This window comes from Oreochromis niloticus, linkage group LG23 (assembly GCF_001858045.2).
Source record: "Oreochromis niloticus isolate F11D_XX linkage group LG23, O_niloticus_UMD_NMBU, whole genome shotgun sequence".
Lineage (NCBI taxonomy): Eukaryota > Metazoa > Chordata > Actinopteri > Cichliformes > Cichlidae > Oreochromis > Oreochromis niloticus.
Window position 1 is genome coordinate 42,350,669 of NC_031986.2, and position 20,204 is coordinate 42,370,872.

General features: G+C 40.4%; 1 protein-coding gene across 2 annotated transcripts; it reads right to left on the bottom strand.

The window, feature by feature from the left end:
- Positions 1 to 1,465: 1,465 nt before the first annotated feature.
- On the bottom strand, positions 1,466 to 17,350 carry plpp2b (phospholipid phosphatase 2b). Of its 2 annotated transcripts, none has more exons than XM_025903220.1 (6): positions 17,084 to 17,350; positions 7,435 to 7,586; positions 6,968 to 7,230; positions 6,698 to 6,755; positions 5,542 to 5,718; positions 1,466 to 4,606 (listed from the first exon to the last, which is right to left on the bottom strand). In XM_025903220.1, exons 2-6 carry the CDS (start codon positions 7,564 to 7,566, stop codon positions 4,451 to 4,453), a joined length of 786 nt encoding a protein of 261 aa, XP_025759005.1. In that variant the 5' UTR covers positions 7,567 to 7,586; positions 17,084 to 17,350; the 3' UTR covers positions 1,466 to 4,450. The 2 variants fall into 2 exon arrangements, with proteins under 2 accessions (XP_025759005.1, XP_003440093.1); XM_003440045.5 differs by having other exon boundaries at positions 16,858 to 17,350.
- Positions 17,351 to 20,204: the final 2,854 nt, after the last annotated feature.

Consider the following 20,204-nt stretch of genomic DNA (forward strand, 5'->3'; position numbering starts at 1 on the left):
CTTGAAACCATGAACCAGTACATGCCCTATCTGTGTGTATTTGTTTATGGGACAGTGGTGACAGAGATTATAGTAAACCTTGACACTGTCAAAAAGAAATATTTGTATTACAACCACATTTTCCCATGTTCCTGCAGAGAAAGGTACCTGCTGCCATTTGAAAATATGAAATAGTAAAACACCAAAGGACCAATCTTATATGGTGCACACATGGAACAGAGGTCATACAGAGGTTAGAGGGGGCCCTAACATAGACATGAGACCTGCCCCTGCAAGCACTATACATAATCTAAAAATAAATTAGAACCAGGTTGAGATAAAACCAGAGGGGTTTAAAGGCATCTGAGGACAGTATATTATATGAAGGTATTTAAAATCACTTCCAAACAGTTAACAGCATAACAGGTTGTCCATTTTCTTTTTCTCATTTCTAATATGAAGTAATCTAGTCTGTGAGTTAAAAACCTGTCATGTTGTAAACTGTTTGGATGTGCTTGGGAAAAAAAAGATTATTTTATTGTATAAAATAGCACTGCTGCTCAGGAAACTCAGCCAGACAAGGAAACTCCAGCCTGTCGACGCAGTGAACTCATTCTCATTTAAAAAGTGCTTTACAAAAAACGAACATTACCGCTAACATCAACAGCTGATGCAGCTTATTTGCAGGATGAGGTGGCCCTGAATCCTCCCTGAGTTATGCTGCAATAAGTCTAGGCTGCTGAGGGTTTCCCCCGATGCACTGAGAGCTTCTTCTTCACTCACTATGTATTTATACACCACTTTGCATTTAATTACTATTATTAATCTCTTTTTCACAGTGTGTCTTTTGTCACACCGTCAAACCTCTGGCAGAAACGTTTCTTTCTGTTAAAATTCAGTTTTTCCTTCCCACTGTCAACAAGTGCTTACTCATAGGGGGTTGTTTGGTTAATTGGGGGTTTCTCTCTATTATGGTAGGGTCCTTACAATATAAAGCACTTTGTGGCAACCGTTGTTGTGATTTGATGCTATATAAATAAAACTGAATTGAACAGAAGTGAACTGAGCAGTAGAGGTCTGGGAAATTTAATGATAGATGCCATCTCTTGTCTCTGAAACTTTAAATAAGGATTAATCATTACTAAAGTCAGAGGGACTGACATTTCAATATCCAATATTTCAAATAGATCTCTAATTTAAGATTAATTACACACAATCATTATTAGTAATTCTTGAGTCAAAACTGGCCTATATAATACTGAGAACATATGAAATATTAACAGTATGTATTATGGCTCAGTACCTTTATGTGACCTTGTGACCGATTCTTTCACATAACTCTAGTAATGCCTTTATAAAGCATGGAAATATCTATATTATATATAAAATCTATGAAGCATCAAATCTTATTGTTAACACTTTCCATAGTCAGGTCTGTTTGTAACATAACATCAGTCATGCTAAAGAGATACATTCCAACAATACGTTTGAAGTGTAAATTATAACTTTATTTAAAATTTGCTGCTTTAAAGACTATAGATATAATCTATAGGTTACACACAAGCAAACACAACATGAACCACAGGCACAAGTCGATATATAAACAAAAGTATCAAATCTAAAGTATTAAACCAATAAAGCATACACATGGAGACATCTCGCCAGCTGAGAACTTTAGTTTCCAAAAAGCTGGAGGGGCGTCGAACACCATGATACCTCTACACCCTCATCCTCATTTTCTGCCATTCGTCAGGTTGAGTTATATACAGATCATTTAGATATAAGTAGCAAGCACATGCAGAGCATTGCACATCCGTGCAACCACTTCCAGATGCTTCTTGTTGTAAATGTGCACTTTAAATGTGTGGAAATCCCTGTAGACCAAGGTTTGCCATAGGATACCCCACCCCCACTACAGCACAGCTTTGGGGCCTCACAATCACTGCCAGTTAAGATTCCCTCTGTGTTCTTTTCTCACCAAGTCCATCAGCCTTTAAGGTTTGTGGTCTGTCTGATCTATTGTCCATCATCCCTGTGCTTGTTTATACGCTGTACAAGATCTACACAAGAGATCTTATGCACACCATTCATCAGCACAGGAAGGGGAAAAGGAACATGGACCAGTGTTTGAAGTGGAACCAGAGCAGTGTTACAAGCTTCAAATACACAGCTGGGTATGTAACTCTTTATCATTACAGCAGCCATTTAAGAGCTGTGCCAAGGCATCTGGCATCCGTCTGGACCTGGAATTGGATTTGTTTGTGTAGCAAATCCAACAGGCACCAGTCTGAGAAATCCCGGGCCAAAGCACACTGTACAGGTAAGACTAAAACGTCCCTACATTTGAAATAAAAGCGTACAAGTTATATATTAATTATTCTTTTTGTTGTTGTTTTTTATTTGTTTCAAATATAGGTGTATAAACACACACATGTCCTTCACAAAACTTAAAAACATGTCTTATAGCATTCATGGATACAGTATTTGTGGCTCATAGTGGCAAGCTGGGGTGATTGCACAAAATACCTTAGAGCTGGCTCTTCCAACCTTATAAAAGTACATAAAGAACATTTTATATTCAAAATAACTTATGAACCATTTTCAAAATGGCTGTCTCGTCCATCTTTGATTACTATTTGCTAAACAAAATAACAAAAAATTAGAAAAAAAAGTGAAAAAGGGACACAAGATAGAGGCAACGTTTCTTAATATTTGATTGATTGTATAGTAGTGGTATGACACATCAAGTCCAGCAGAAATAAAAGCTACAGGCATCAATGGTGTCTGCTACTGCAGTCCATTTCACATAGGGGATAAATAAATCATTAACCTAATCCACAATTACATGTTTACATTTCAGAAACTAATGTCGACAGCCTCTCCAGTCTGGACATGAGCCTAAAAGCTGAAGATTCGATATGTCCTCACCTTAGCTCAGTTTCATGCTAAACGTAATTAAATCAGTGAAATCACATGACAGTTAATGAAGTCTGCCAACATGAATGAGTACTAATCTAATTAGTGTGTCGCCAGCTGGTAAACCTGTCTAGCCACTTTAAAAACAAAATGTTTGTTCTAGCAGAGACCCAGATCTGTTTGTACGGCAGTTATGAAATATTACTGGATGTTCTTGTTTCCCACGTTGGTAAACCGGCTCTACAGCCCATCTAAGCAGCTCTGGATGGTCTATAGCTAACGTTTCAGGATTTTTTTAGGGCCACAAGCCAATAAGATTTTAGCCAGAGCCAAAGAAAAATCACCACAAACTCAGCAATGTAATAAAAAAATTATAACAACATTGTTAATTCGGGTAATATTTACTCAAGCCTTTTAAAAATGTGTTCATCAAACAGGCAGCAAGATCCATAGATTTCTGTTGAATGAGGTGAGACGGACGCCACGATTTGGTCGACTGCCAGGAAAAAACCTGTATTTTAGCTTTTGAGACATGCTGTCAACAGGATGGCATTATATAGGAAATAAGTTAACCGACAGTCAGAAAGTCAGTATTCTTCTACTGTAGGTCCAATAAAATGACATGAATCCACCAACACTTAGAAACATTCCTGTCTGAACATTCTTCTCTTTACAATTATTCTAGACAAATTTGGTTTTCTACTTTCACAAACTCTAATGTTAAAGCTCCATTAATCACTGTAGTTTTAGTTAAAATTAAAGAACTCACTGGAAGTGAAATAGCTGCTTTGAATTCTGAAACCGTGCCCAGATTCTCGTGCAGTTTTCGGCACTTTTCAGGCACTTTCAGGTTATCACTGCATTCACTCTGTATAACTGAAATTTAGGTGCTGTCACTGATCCTTTCTGGAACAGATAACGTGCATACCGCATAATAATAACAACCCTAATTTGCAAGTAATGAGTAAAGAAAGTAGAATATGTATCAACCCAAAGGCAGAGAGACTTTTATCTGACATTTTTTTGTCAGTGTGCTGGAAAAAGACACTGGAAGCTTATAGCTATTGTAACCTCCATTGCTAACACAGGTAACAATAGGTATGTTACCCATGTTACATTTGGTTTGTGATGTTTCAGTTAATGCAGCTTTTTTGCTTTACCGTTAATAATGATAGCTTAAAAATATGCTTCTTTCTCTCTTACAGGAGAAAAGTGTCATGGTTGTGTCTCGGGTGCCTAGGGATGGGCTGCATCCCTCAGTCCAGTGGAGCAGGTGGAAAGTGAGTGGTTGATGCAGAGAGAAGAGGTTGGAAGTTATTGGCCAGAAGTCGAGCTTTTCCTTTCTTTTTTTAAACACAAATACAAAGGGCCAATTGCAGAATTCACCAAAACATTGAAATTTAACACAGTTCCAGGACAGAAGGCATCCTGAAGAGTCAGGATTGCATATAACCCAGGTTATTACCTGATCTAACCAGGTTGAAGCCCCTGGATTTGACGCTATCACACAGGTTTGGGGTCTGCAGGTTTGTAGTCTTTGTTCCTAAGTCCACTATCACACAGTGCCACGACTGTGGTAGTTGTAATGGTTGCTGTTCTCAGAGTCTGCAATCTGCACGCTGGGTTTCCTTTCTGGTTCCTCACTATCGCGAGTGCCAGGCCTCTTGGAACGTTTAGGACACTTCTCGAAGAAACCCGACACAAAGTGCACCTGCAGAGGAGAGGAAAGCAGAGATTAAGAGGGGACAAAAAAAGGAAGCCAGACAAGATTGCAGGTCACTTAGAAAATTATTTGTGCTACAGAGATTGGAGTATAAACAAGTAAGGGACACTGAGGAGGTACGGGCAGAGCTGGAAACTGTGATTACACATGTCTGGAGAGGACTGTGAACAGCTGTTAAATGACACACTAACACAGACTCTCACACACATCAGAGAGGAACACACAGAGAGCAGGCACAACCCCTGCAGACCATAAAATCCTATGCCCAGGAGGGTCTCTAATTGCGTGCAGCACTATGAAGGCCAAAGGTGCAGGCTCACATCCCAATTAATCATGCATGGACACACACAGACACACAAACACACGCTCTACCACTCCAGAATTTCCACAAGGCAGAGCTGACAGTGGTTCAATCAAAACAGGGAAGTGGCCAAACAATAAAGAAGCCCAGCTGGATGAAGGAGGTGAATGGACTTGTTACCTGCCAGCTGTGAGCATGTGGGTTTGTATCAAGACACACCATGCTGCTGTCACACTTCACTCTAATCGTACTTCCTCTCTACATGGCTTTTAACTTTGGGAATAAAATATATGGCAAAAAATATGTTTTGAGCTATTCTGCTAACATTTCCACTAAATGTCATTTTTATGATTTGGACAGTCACACCCCTGTTTGCCTTTCCAGCACTTGGAAACCACAGGGCTAAGATGCAAAGTTAATATGTCATCAGGTAGGAAGCTGGTGGTACAAAAACTGTAATGAAAAAAAAGTCTCCATGTGATCATAAATTCTCAAGAGGAGAAGTAAAAAAAAAACTGCCAAAAGTTCCCATGCATAAGCTTTTAAAAGTAATGGCTGTGTTACTATAAAATCACTAATTTTTGTAGCATTTATCTTGTAGGACGTTGCCGTGGAGACTCACATTTAGCAGAGCAACAAGCGCTCCCTGCAGCAGCCCCACCAGCACATCGCTCCAATGGTGCTTGTAATCAGAGACTCGGGTGTAGCCCACATAAACCGCGAAGGCCACCAGGAAGAACTGGATGGTGGGACGGAGAAGTCTGGCCCACTTTGCCACAAATCTCGCCTGCACGTAAAGCTGGAGGTGGAAACAGAGAGGGAAAAGAGAGCAATGATGCTATTAGCACTGCTGGAACTTAAAAAGGTTATCACACCAATACATAACAGCATAGTCACCAATTATATTATGGCAACACTGCATCATACATCATAACTGCAATGTGATATGCTAACAAAACAGGAAAGTTGGGAAATTTCTGCCATTTCTAAATGTGCTTGAACTACAGCACTATCAAGATACTGGTTGGATCCTAAAAATAAAGCCTATGACTTTGGTGCTTGAGTTTGCAGTGAAAACAGTAGCTGGCACCTCTCAAGTTACATTTAACTTTAAAAAGGTGTTGAGTACAAATCTAATTTATGTTCTCCACAGACTCAAACGACATTTATGCTAGAAAGCACAGATGCCAACAAAATATGAATCTGGCAATAGTATAAAAATTCTGCTCGGCTGCTGTTAAAGGTGTAAAAATTGGCATTGCCGTACAGCTACACTGCATTCAACACTAGAGCGTACTCTTTCAAGGCAGCCCAGAGGACAAGGGCTGGATGTCACAGCTGAGCTCTATGTCTGGTTGCAGCATATGCCTGGCAAAACAGAGAGCGCCAAAGACAGGAATGGACACTAGCTGGATGCTCTTTTCTTGGAACTGAAAAAATAAAAGCTGCTTTGCTTGGAGCTTGCTGTCTAGCTGTGGTGCCTTTTAAAACAAAGAGATGGGGCCAAGTGGAATGAGCTGAATAGGCCTGGAAGACAGGTCAGAGCAGTGCTTTGCCTTCATCATTGCTGGGAAATGGGTTGCAGACTATTCCAGATCATTTGTCTCACTACATTCTTCCCCTGGACTCCACTTTTCCCTTTTATGTCTCTGAGTACAGATCTAAATGCATGAGAATGCTCTTAAAGGAGCCCAGAGCTTTGGGAGTTTTTTATTTATTTATTTTTAACTGTACAGAGAGATAGGCTTTATTTCTTGAAGCTCATGTTCTGTACTTACCGCTAGGAAAAGCATGCAGTACATGCTAAAAGAGGAGTGACCAGAATAGAAGGACAATCTAGAGAAAAACACAATTCAGATGTAACTGCTTTACACAGGATATTTGTACAGTAGCATTTTGTAGCATCAATATCATGTAAAATGTGTTAGACCTCCTTTTCACTGACAATGCCTGATTTTTTTGTTTTACAGTATGTTACAATCTGTGTAATTAGTATGAGCTTCTTGTTTCCTCTATAAAGAAACTGATGGAAGTTCTTTCCCTCCTACCTGGACTCGGTGACATCCACAGGACTCCCAGTGCAGTTGATCACCGACATGTATCCTGAGCAGACTTTCGGTGCACATACTGCCATGAAGTTTGGCCTTGGACGCCCAATAGTGTACTTTGCAAGGTCAGTAAGTGACTGGCTGACAGCTCCTCCAAACAAAAAGGTGCCTACTACCTTGTAGAGTGCAGCTATATACTGATTGAACTGTGTATTAGACTGAATCCTCTCTCTGTAGACCAGATAAGCCTCTCCAGATGAGATCTGAGGAGAGAGAATAAAAAATGAAAGATTATTTGTTTTTTTCACGTTTTTCCTCCATTACATAAAATGTCTTCTCCTACTTCTAAATCAGCTCATTGTCAAGTTCTGTCAAAGTGCAATCATTTATTTAAGAAAGACCATGGGATCATGTCAAATGAGTAAAGTCGGCTAAAACAATATCATGAAACTTCCTGTTAAACTTACAATGACGAGAGTGCAGCAGATGGTGACAGCAGCCAGCATACCGGGGGTGATGGTGTCTGGTTTTAGGGGATACTTGATGCTGTCATCATTGCAGTAAATGCCTCTTTGGTAAGGCTTGGAGACAATGGTCATAATGATGAAAGGCAGTGCCGCTGGAGGGAAAACAAACCAGATGAACAGTCTTATTATGTTAGACTAATTGCATATTTGGATAAATTTCGCTCTTGCTGGGATGAGATGGATGCATAGGTGTTTGACTGTGATGTAACAGAAGTCCCTGGGCTTTGGTCGTGATTGGGCGGCACAGGATATGGATTAGAGGATCCCTGATCCCAGTTAATGTACTTTTAAATCAAAGAAAAATGAGGTAGAAAAACACATTTGGCTATTTTTCTGTATTTTTCAGACATTACCTCATGTCCTAACTTGGGGCATGAAATTTTTTTTCAAGGATAAATGCTAAGTTCACAAGGATGAAAACAACCCACAAGGAGAAACAGATTTTGTGCTTTAAATGTAGGCAAAAATACACAGTGGGAAATAGATTTTATATTCATGAGCATATGCAAAAAGAAAAAAAAAGATCAGACATCAGACATATACCCATGTGTACAATATAAACAGTTAAAAGACTGTACACAAATTCCTGGAGGCATGTGGCTGTGTGCAAAATAAGCCCAAATATAGCTGCTTACAGTTCCCCAGAGAACGAATGATGTCCTCGAGAGGTTCAGAAAACTCCATTCTTAAACCACACGCTCCCCATCTTCCTCTCTGTCTAACAGACACTCACCTACAAGCACATTTCAGAATGTGAAGAATTTAAGACGCTTAGTTAAAGTGTGTACTAATGAAAAACAGTTGATACTTATTTCTGCTTCTTACCAATGTGACCTAATTAAAATGAGCTTCTACTAGCTGTCTTTGGCTATCCCCTTTAAAGGCTACAATGCAGAGTGGTGACGAATGACTGTAGGGAGATATAGAGAATATGTGGGACAAAGTCCTTATATGCACAGGTGCAGAAACTAGAGGTATTTGATCCAAACTTGGGCTTGTTGATGGGAATAGTAAAGTTATTAATGTTCAAGAAATCACTAATACATTATCCAGTTATTGGTTGGACATATTATATAGCACGTATATGACACATAACATCCTAGAAATGCAGGGAATAGGTATCTTTTGTCCCTTACATGGCACTGCAAATTTGTAGTTTTATAGGGTTACAGGTATTTCTGACATTCATTAGAGAAGTCAAAGACTAAACAATCAACTGACAAATGGCTGAAAATGATCAAGTGTTCCAGCCCTAGTAAGGAATGTGTTCTCCACCCTAATACCCACTACTGCTATCCATAGAAGGCAGACAGTCTTGGGCCCACTGTGAAAATACCAAGCGCCTGCATGCGAAATGCAAGAAAAACAGCAATGCAAAAGCATCGCAAGAACTTGAAAAGTTCACTCACCAATAGCATTAAATTTCTGTGTAAATGAACTGTGCACCCCTCCCATTTAAAAGCAAAAAAAAAAGTCTGCCTTTGACATAATTCTAGGAAGACTTCCAGTGAGCCTGACTGATGAGAGACCATTAAGACTGAAACTAAAGGAAAATATACAACTGGAAGGCGGATTGGGATTCAGCTGAGATAAATGCTCTGTTAATTCCATGTTTAATTCCACCTCATGACAGATACAGGAGAACAGCCTACTGCAAATGCATGAACACTGTCACAAAGAAAAGCACTACTTAGTTTGTAAGTGGACCCGAAAACTGTCACTTTAATACATTTAACAACTCAGTTAAATTCTTAGAAATACCCCTCGCTATTGTTCAATATTCTCGGCAACAGGCCACGTATGATGACAGAAGAAGAATAACATGCACTTGATCTTATCTCTCTATGTCGAAGGTGATACAGGATGAGATGGGATTTAGTGACATGTCGCCTGCACACCTGTGGACAAAGGGTTTTATGGGCTCAGTGAGCAAAGGCAGCAGCAAAATAGAAGCTTTGTGCTGAGAGCAGAATAAACAATAGTGCTCAATTGGATAAACACATGATTGTGCTTTGACTCGTGCTGACCTGGCCTTGATGGAGCTGGATTTAGACTAGACAAACACTGAAAGAAAAAAAGTAGAGATGTTAGCTTCATCATAGACAGTGTTCAGTCACAAAGTAACTTTATTTAAAAGCCTTTTGCCAGACTAGTCTTTCTAATCAAAGTACCCTTGGGAGGGCCTGGGAAGGTTTCCCACTATGCGCAAAACAATCAGAAACACTTTCCAAAACATGCAACTATTGTTACATGCAGCAACCATAAATTTTTAAGTAATGTTAGTGCCTACAGGCAGTTTAAGTGCATTTACCAACCACCTCCCCCTTACTAATACCAATATCATTACAAGCAGCAGCTGGTTGTCACCTTTCACTGTGTGGCAGATTCCCACCAATCACTGCATGAGCACAGGACCCCAGTGTGCAGGATGTGGTAAACCAGGATTTTAAAGTCCTATTCCACACATTTTCCTGTTGCAGCCACCAAATCCTGTCTGTGATAACTGTAGTGTAATACAGTCTCTTATATTTAACTAACATCCTGTCTGAAGCACCACAGGGGAGCTCGCTGATGCGGATTTACTGATGTGGCTTTTGGGTGGCAGCTTATCCATCTGTATCCTGCTTCCAGCTGGAAAGAATGGAGCAAACTTAAAAAAACCCAACAACTACTACTTTTTATTTCTCTGTGGAGTCAGGAAAAAATAGTTGCACTCAAATCAGAGTCAGATTTAAATGAAACCTACCTCCATGATTACATAAAACCAATTTTGAAAGGTTTTTATAAGATTGGCCAAGACAAACTCTAGAGAAATGTTTATTTACCTAACACAGAATGGTAAATGTCAAGCAGCAGTACAACATAATTATTTCTATGCTGGAGTCGCATGGTAGAACGAGGCCATTAATCACAGCAAAGCAGGAGAAGAATTAAGGAGGAAAAAACCCTTTAAAATGATGTGCCAGCTAATGAAATATCACACAAATTCACACAAGGCTAAACAGCTTTTGCACTTCCATCATCACCATTATTCTACTGCCTGCAAAAATGTATTCATCTCATCAGCTCAATATCTTTTATGTTTTTTAATACTTACTAAATCCTCTTAACAGGACACAGAGTTTATGGACTGAGTGAAGTCAGCCTGCAGGTCTTAAAAAAGCCCCACTGACTTGTAAAAAAAGTATTAATTTTTCACGTCTGTTTTCATCCATGAAGCACTAATTCAGCTGACACCTGACTTTAACTTTTAAGTCATAAATCAGAAGCTCAGATGAAAAGAGGGGAAAAGGCAGAAATAAAATGATGTAAGGAGTCTGGACTGCTCTCATGGGCAAAATAAATGGTACGCCCTGAGGTGTGTTCGCGAGTGTGTCTCATGAGCAGTCCCCCTGCGTGTAATATCTGCAAGAAACAAACCAGCCAGTCTCTGGAAAAGCAGACATACTCCAACACAGTTTTCAGACAAAATTAGACCCATCGGCACACAAAATAGGCCTCCAGCATACCACGAGACAATCCCACAACCCAAACTGACATTGCTCCAGAGCTGCCTCCACTTAAAGACCGAGCAGTGTCTCTGACTCTGCTGGAGATTTTTCTGTTGAGAAAATCTGAAAGAACACAGAATACATGGAAGTAATGATAAAAAGAGTAGACTTATTTCTTTAGCGTGCAGGAAAGCCTTGTTTTTGAATGTTTCCTCCAAAGATTGAGGGAAAATGTGGCCAGGAAACGCTCCTGCCTGAGCCTCTAATGTGGAGTCCCTCTGCCTCCGTTTAAAGAAGGTTCACTTTGGAGTCTTTGGTTCCACTTTGCAGTAATACCTTGGTGACTCCCACTGCTACATACTAGAGCAACATGAAGCTATATGAGAGTAACTGAGAATGACTGTTTGCAGAAACCAGCTCAGTCAGAGGGAGATTTCTGCATTAATTGATACATGAACAACACCGGCATGTTCATTCTTTCCACCGCTGCTGAATCACATCCTCTCCTCCCGTTTCTCTGTCATGCTAAAAGCCATTCATTCTTCTCTTTCTGTCACTCAGTCGATCACAGTGTCCTCCCACACACTTCTCCCTCTGTTGTAAATATAGAGGCCTCACTGGGTGATGCTTTATTTAGCTGGCAGATGTGCAATTATGCAGGACCATTTGGACCACAATCGCACTCTGGTGCTGACATTCAAGGCCTGTCACATCCTCTCTTTCTCTCTCTCTGCTAGCTTAGGTCTTTTTCCTTCATTTCCCTTCCCTCCTTTTCATGTCTACATGTATTTGCTGTACAGGGTCCATTTTTCTGCTGTGGTCCCTTGAGTCAAACTGCCATGATTATCTGGAAGTCACAGTTTGAGAATAACTGACACCTACTCACCGTGGTTTCTCTGACATGACTTGCTGCACTTGCATAACCACACGGATGGACAATTATGTTCCCTAATTTGAAAAACATACAGTCTGGGTTTTTATTATGCATACCTAAAGAGTGCATAGCCTGTGTGTGGTGTGAGATGGGTGTTCCCATGCCCTTAGGCTGCCCTGCTGGGCCTAAAACTTTCCTTCGGGGTCGCAGCTGGAACATTTGCCCTTCCATCTAATTCCTTCCACTTTGGTTTCCTGTCTTTGCAGCGTGAAGGTCACCTTCTTCTTATTGTATTTCTAGCCTTCTTTTCGACCTGTTGCCAGTTCTAGTTTAATCTCACATTTCACCACTTCTTAGAAATCTGTGTCACTCTTTAGTCATTTACTCCATCCCTGACTGCTTCCAATTCCACCCAGTGTGGATGAGGACAGAGGGAGGCTTTCCCCCCCTTTCTTTTAGCTGGAGTGTTTCCACTTTTTATTCCTTTGAATAAAAATTTCTCTCCTTCGTTTGTTCCCTCCAATTCAAACATGTTTTTATGTCAAAACAGGTCATGTTCAAGAAGATGTGTTGCAGTTAAAAAACCAGCCTAAGCTCTTTCTCCTTCTCACTGTCTCCCCTCCAAGCTGGACTGACTAATGTGGAAGGTATGTGCTGAGCCTACAACCTCTGCCGGCGTAGGCCTCTGGAATTCTAATTCACATGAGGAACGCCCAACTTCACCAGTCACACCAAATCCTGCTGCTGCTGTGGTCCATTCTTTATTTTTAATCCCACTGTTTCACTCCGTCCATCATTTACGCATGCTTAGCTTCAAGCAGAGCAGAAGGAGACATGGCGGCAGGCGAGGTTGTGCGAATGGTGGGAGAGCAGCTAAATCTGGGTGAGCAATCAAAGAGTCTGGGTTTGGAGGGGATCAAAGAAATAGGCCACACAGGTTTCGACCTAAACCAGAAAGGCCTGCGGGAGGAGTTAAAAGGCAGTCTGATGTGTGCAGCTACAATGAATGATCCTGACCTTACTAAATAAGCTGCTGCTGCCTTGCTGTGTCGTACTTTATCCTGTATATATTTGATGTTGCCTTTATACGTTGCCAGTTTGTTTGGATTAGTCCTTAAAATCTAGTTTGGCTCGACATTAACAAGAAACATGTCTTTTAGACTGCGTTTGGCTTCTTTACAGCTCGTATCTTTTTCTAGTGATCAAAGAGCGCTGTTTACATTTTTTATACTTGAGGTTTTATATGATGTCAGTGACAGCTCTGGCAGTGAGCACAGCAGCCCCAAACACCTGCTGTTCATCATTCAGAAATAAAGGTTACCTGAGGAGAGAAGTGCTAAAAGAGCTTAATCCAGAGTGCACGAATTGAGGGGTTGCACCAAAACAAAGATTATTTTGAGCTGTGAATCATGCTAAGCTCTGGTAAAGTCCAAAATAATAACGTAGATCTGCAAAGAGCAGTAGGTACCCTGTAATAAACACCAAGAAATATACAGGAAAATAGAATATTGGATTTCGATATGGCAGAACGACATAAAAGAACATACAAATAAAAACTTAAAAAACTGTAGAAACAAACTGTGAAAAATAATCAATGCATGCCTATAAAATACCTGAATTCCACACTCAAAATAATTATAAGTTCTAATAAGTTCTCTCAGTGGAACGTGTCTGTTTGTTTAAAAGGGCTTCAGTTTCCATGACATGGCTCTCCTAAGGAAAACCATTCCCATCAAGCATCTTCATAGCTTTGCTCTGAGGACTCAAGCCAATCAGTCTTACCAACAAAAACCACAAGAGAGGCCCGGCTCCCAGGAGACGCCGCTGGATGGCTTCACCGACAAACTAACCAGGGTTGGCAAGCAACACAACAAGGGGACAGAGTGCATTAAGAGTAAAAAATGCAAGGAAATGCGTAGAAAATCTGGTAGTTTTCCTGCTGTGGGAATCTGTGAGCAAGCGCTATTGTATGTGGCAATGTGATTGTGCTCATATAAAATACTGAGAACAATTTGATATGTGCAGGTGAAAATCAAAGTCCCTGCTGCCATTGTTCTTTAGGCGTGAAATGCAAAAGAAACCAACAAATGCAGAGTGATGAGTGACAAGTATACAATTCACTGAAAACAAAATAATAAAATACTGTAAATCTCTGGGATAGGCTCCAGCCCCCCTTATTAGAATAAGCAGAAGAGATGGATGGATGGACTCTAACACCATTTTAAGAAATGCAGGCGTGTTTCTGAAGGTTAAAAAGAAAAAAAGGAACTTTTACATACTGTACAATACATACATAACACACTTTGTAAGTGGGTCAGCAATCAATGACACAGAACAGGTTTGTCACAATCTTACAGACAATAACGAGTACACACATGGAAAACAAGAATGTGTTAGCAGTGCCTTGCCCCAAGGCCATTTAGTCTATTGACCTAGTGTATTATCGAGCACATTACTCACAATTCAAATTGTCATTCATTTTTCCAACAGGAGCACCCATGAACTGAGGAATGTGAGCTGTGACATACATATTACACCTGCAGAGCTGTGGGCAGGGAGAGGTTAAAACCCGGTCTTTCCTTTCTTGAGCCAACACCCACCATCTATTTGTGCTGAGTGTAGACTTACACAGACGGGGTAGGGAGAGTGGGAGGAAGGGAGGAAGAAAGAATAGATGAAGAACTGAGGCCAGAAGCTCACAATAAACAAGAAATTCAAAACCGAGGTAGATCTTTGACGAGTACAACAACCTCAAATGTCCCTCACAAAAAAAAGAGACAAGAGGCTTAAACTAGACAAATAATACATAATATGACAGACCTCGAGTAGGAAGGAATCAGTAAACTACCACATAACAGCTATTTTACACCACATTCATCCATTAAGGTGCTCAGTAACTGTGTTGTGGACTGTATTAAACAAAAAACCACAACAAAAAAAGACAGAGGCACATCTATTCATGTGATACCAACAGTTATCAGTGTAGTTTGACCTGGGCAGGGCAGGGTGAAAGAGATAGAGAGCATGCCAAAGAAATCTTTCTTTCATGTTACCATTGATTTTGGCCTTTGGATTCCTGAACAAAAGATAGATGAAGGCAGTCTGCTGAATGTGAGACATATTTCTTCGACTGAGCAACAGTGCAGAGAGAAGAAAATGGCAGACGCTGATTTGAAAGGCTCACAAATTCAAGAAATGTAAACAGTCTGAAAATGCAGAAGAAACCCAACTCAACACTCTGTTTCCATACAGGCTAATGGTCAGCATAATTATAAGCTCTATCATGTTGTTATTACACGCCTGGGGAAACCTCACATAAGCTTGGGGTTGACTTGACGATTATTTGGGTGAATGACATGGGTGGCAGTGGGGAAAGCAAAGGCAAAAAGGGTGGGATAAGCCATCGAGATCTGACCAACCATCCGACCAACCCAACCCAGACATTAATCCCAGACTTGTGACAACGAAATGGTGAGGCTTATCATGTTCAGCAGTCTGTGGATATTCCCACTGATGGAAAATACTCCTAAGCTCTTTGTAAAGCCCGGGATGGAGTTGGGGCCCTGGAAGTCTTCGTTCTGAACTCCTTCCTCTTTCGTACCTCGTTGGTATAACCGAGACAAAACAAGTGATAAACAAGGTGCCAAACACCACACGTTGCAAAACAGATGGCTGTCCTGCTCATTTGGCATTAACACAGTGAACCAACCTCCCACCACACTGGTATATTCCACATGTGTAGATTATCCTTGTGTCCGCATCTGAAAACAACTTATTCCGGACATGTTAGCTCAGAGTTTTCATGTTTGTTGTTTTTTGTTTGATAAAGTTGATCTAATCATTACCTTTATGATGAAAACATCTGTCAGATGATTTAGCCCAGTGATTGATTTATTTAGGCATCTGTATTTATATGTTTTTAACAAACCCCCTTTGAATCTCAGCTAACTATTAAAATATTCACACGTCTGTCCAAAAGTCTGTTCAGTATGTGCATTATTATTTTGATCATGCAAATCGTAACATGGTGACATTAATATTATCTTTATTATGCACTGAGCTATTGATACAGCTGCACCAATTAAGTAATTTCATATAGTTCATGTAAATCTCCAATAATGGATTCATTGTTTCCTCCCTAATTATGTTCCATACCTTAAAGGTGAATGTCAAAAGTCACTCATCAGTGAGGAAAGCTGTTACTACAATGTTTGTTAATATGGTGCATTTTCTGACACCATCCAGAGGAGGGAGGAGACGAATCCGATACATATTAGTTCCTTGGTTACAGCAGAAAATACTGTTTCTTGAAAAAAAAAAAACGAATTCTGCCTGAAGTTAAACGCAGAACATCCGTTTCCGAGCGCAGCAGAAAGTCAAATGTCGAAAATGCACCGAACGTGGGAAGTGGGGAACAGTCTTTTGAGGATTCCTGGCAGACAAAATATGTGGAATAAGCGGAGCGCACACACGCGTATCAGATTTCCATAAACAAATATTCAGCTTCCTGGGGCACTGTAAAGTCCTGCAAAGTTTTTGGTGAGTAGCTTGGAGCATGCAGCCTTGCGAGGAGGATGACACTGAGGTTTCCTCTTATGTTCTGCCATGGTGCAATTGCATGTCACATTTAAGGCCGGGACATCATCCCAGCCCGGATCTCCATAAACAAAGTGAGTGACAGGCTGCTCATTTAGCGCTAGACCCGAGTGTGGCAGTCCAGCTGCTGGATCAGCAATAGAGATTTAAATCAGCAGCCATCCAGAAAACCTTTTGTCTGATTAAAAACACTCGCGCTCGAGTTTAACGTGCAAATAAACAAACACCGCTGAGTTCCCATTACTACAAGCGACCCTAAGCTGCTGTCATTGGTGCAAAACACACAAACAAATGTGAATTATGAGAAGAAACGGATGTAGCCACAAAGATATCACCAGCGACGTCTGCCGACTTTTGCGCATTGTCCGTGTGCTAAATAGAAGGAACAGGTTGTTAACTTACCAGCTATAACGCACAGCACATCCACCACCACGAACAGCTTCTTCTTCTTCTGATCCTTCATTTTCTTTCCGCTAATTTACTTTATAATCAGAAACTTTGAGAGATAATTTTTTTCTTGAATAAAGTAAACAAGTCCATCTGAGTTCGTTCACTCGGAAACGTACAAGTAACTCTAAAAACAAAGGGTAACCTGTACAACGAGTTCTTCCGGGATCCTGGTTCGTACCTGTGTTGCGATGACAGTGACAGCGGAGGTGTGTAAGTTTCTTATAGCGACACTTTATCCGAACTCCTTTCAGAGCACCACACCTCTGACGCTCTGCGTCCTTTTGCGCACATAACTGATTTGGGTATCAAATCAAGAGAGAAACCAGAGAGAGACCATCCGATTGAACAGTGACGGAGGCGTCCGCAGAATCCAGAATAAACTCTTTACTCCGGTCAAACCACGCCACTGCTCCTGATCCCTCCTCCTTGCTTCCTCGTCTGGCTCTTCTCTTCATCGCCGCCAGGCACCGAGCTTTTGCGCACATGTGCGCAGAACACAGGGAGGAAGACGTTTTTTGTCTTTGTGCTTTTGCCAGTGTTAAGCCTTTCATGTATGTTCAGTAGAGACGACTCAATTGCTGCTTTAATTAGAGCTGAAAAAAGTGCACTGAGATTTAAAATACCTTTTTTTTTAAAAAAAAAAAAAAAAAAAAAGAAGAAGAAGGAAGAAGGAAGAAGGAAGAGTGTGCTTCAGAATTTTCATCCCAACAAAACCAGGGAGAGTTTTACAAGGCATCCTGCGACTGAAGCAAAATTAGCATGACTTTACATCAGTAGGACTCCAGGCCACGGTGCTTTATGCCCCAGGCAGTCAGGATGTTTCCCCACCGCCAGTCATTACAAGGTTTGTTGTCTGCATGCAGTCATGTGTGTAGAGCTTTAAGTCACGAGTGTTCATTAACAGTTAGCTCTGTTTGCATGCCAAACACCACGTTTACCCCCCAAAGTATATTAGTTCAGCATCCTTGAGTTAAGCAGATAATCTTGCATGCACACACTGAAGCTTTATTTGAATTTTACACGTTTTTAAGCAGTAAAATCAACTCAGCAGATGAATTAAAATGTTATAGCGTGCAAAGTAAACATCAATAACACACAGAACAACAACAGAGCCGCATACTTGGAGTCATTTTAAAGCTTCTCTGCCCCCTTCTGGTTGTTCCTGATGGCTTCTTTTAGGTGCCAGAAGAAGCCAGAAATATGATTAAATGTCATTAAATTGTGTCTTCTCTTTCCAGCAATGTGAGTTTTGCTCTTCTCTCACTATGCCCTAACTTTGCTCCTCCATGAGTCTGGTTCTGCTGGAGCTTTCTTACTGTTTAACGGGGTTTTTTCTTTCCCACTGTCACCAAGTCCACACTTACAGGGGATAATCTGATTGTGGAGGTTTTCTTTGTAATATTGTTGGGTCTCATTATTACAATATAAAGTATGTTGAGGAAACTGTTGTTGTGAATCGGTGCTATAAAGATAAAACTGAATTTAACTGAATGTTTTCAAAAAATATGTTGATTTATTTATAACAAGGGGCAAGCATGTTACATGAACCACACTGCACACCAAACTAGAAACCTGAAGTGAAAACTCAAGAAACACAAAATGCAAACACATCAAGATAGAGATGGAGAACAATGCACAAGGAGCAGACTGTCATACAAAAAACCAAGAATACTGCAGAAATATGATTCTTCTTAAACTGACACATTCATGAATACTGCAGGGAAATTGTTAACATGCTAAAATCAGTGGAGCTATTATTCATGTTTGTCGGGAAACTTGCTTTGCATTTTGGAGATTGTACAGTTACAGTTATGGACACCAAGCAGTTTTGAGTGCGATCAGTCTCTTATTATTTATATGTAGCTGTAGTAAATATAATACAGACAGGCATATTTCACTGACCAGCTTTAAGAAAGCAAAACGTGATTTGCAGCCAACAGGAGTCTGCAGGGTGTGCCAACACAGACCTCCACCAGGAACAGAGAGGTGAAGCAGCCAGCTACAGCACCATTAATGTGAGCATGCAAGCCATCAGCTGGCAGCTTGACACCCTGCAACTCCAAAATCATGCTCTCAACAGAGTCACAGCTTTTCTGATGAAATTTCTAAAGCTAATGAGGAGCTGAACTATAAAATTCACACTCTGTAGCAACAAATTTAACAAAAGCCTGAAAGACATAGCCTTGGCAATTGACTTTAATTAAATTAAAGCAGAACGTGAAGCCATGAACCAACAGCATGAGGTGCTCAATAATAAACTTGAGCACATAGAGGAAGAGGTCCACAACAATATAGCCTTTGAGGAAATGTGTGGTATAATAAAAAGTCCACAGAGAAAATTAGACAGAACACAGCAATGCAAAGGGAAATCCAGCAACTCGAGGACAAGCATGAACAACCAAACTCACTGGATATCACAAAAGCAGCAGAATGAAGCTTCACAACAGGGGATTCAGGAGATCCACAGACACATCCAGAGCAAAATCTCTGCAAGAAACCACAACAATGCAGTGTCAAAAGAGGCCTTGAGTCATCACAATGATGCCTTACGACGGGAATGCCAGAATCTCTTCAAGAATGAAAGAAAAAGTAAATACAGGAGAGGCTCTGTGAGGTTAAACACAATGAAAATGACAAATTGGAAGCTCAAATGCATGTTGTCAACCATCAGCTGCGGATTGAACAAACTTTAAAGGATAGATACCTTTAACTAGAAGCTGAGGAGAAGGCGGCACCATGCAGGCACAGAGCAAAGTCCTAATTAAAACTCATGTGAAGGTCTACAGAAAGGTTCTGAATGAAGAAGCTTGGGAATATAAGCATAAGCTGAGAAAATAATCTTGATGCCTTGAAGAAAAAAATTACTCTCAATGAAAGTCAATAAAGTTTATGAAACTCTGAATACTTATAAGACTAGTTATAAGTCAGGAGGTGCTGAGCGACACGCTCGCAAAGGAGAAAGGTTTGCAGGAGAAAAATAACGAGCTAAAAGCAGAGAAATTGAAACGCTCTGTAACAGAATCCGAGGTGAAAAAAATCTATGGCTTTATCTCTGACTCACTGAAAACAGAGAAAGATGCCATCAGCCAACACATTGATTCAGATTTTGTTTCTTCCCTAAATTGTTCATAATTTGCCATTTCATTAAAGTAACCAATTAATCAGTCACTCAGTCAATCAAATAAATTTGGAGATCCATTAAAATAAACAACTAAATAAGTATCTTCATCTGTAAATGTGTGTTTAATACAATACAATACAATTTTATTTATATAGCACATTTAAAAACCACAGGTATG

Excerpts from the sequence above, each read along its gene's own strand:
- plpp2b (XM_003440045.5), bottom strand. The coding sequence starts at position 16,918 with ATGAAGGATCAGAAGAAGAAGAAGCTGTTCGTGGTGGTGGATGTGCTG. Across the intron at positions 5,719-6,697 it reads ACTGCATGCTTTTCCTAGCG|CTTTACGTGCAGGCGAGATT; the intron begins GTAAGTACAGAA and ends TTCCACCTCCAG. Across the intron at positions 4,607-5,541 it reads CGCTTGTTGCTCTGCTAAAT|GTGCACTTTGTGTCGGGTTT; the intron begins GTGAGTCTCCAC and ends TCTCCTCTGCAG.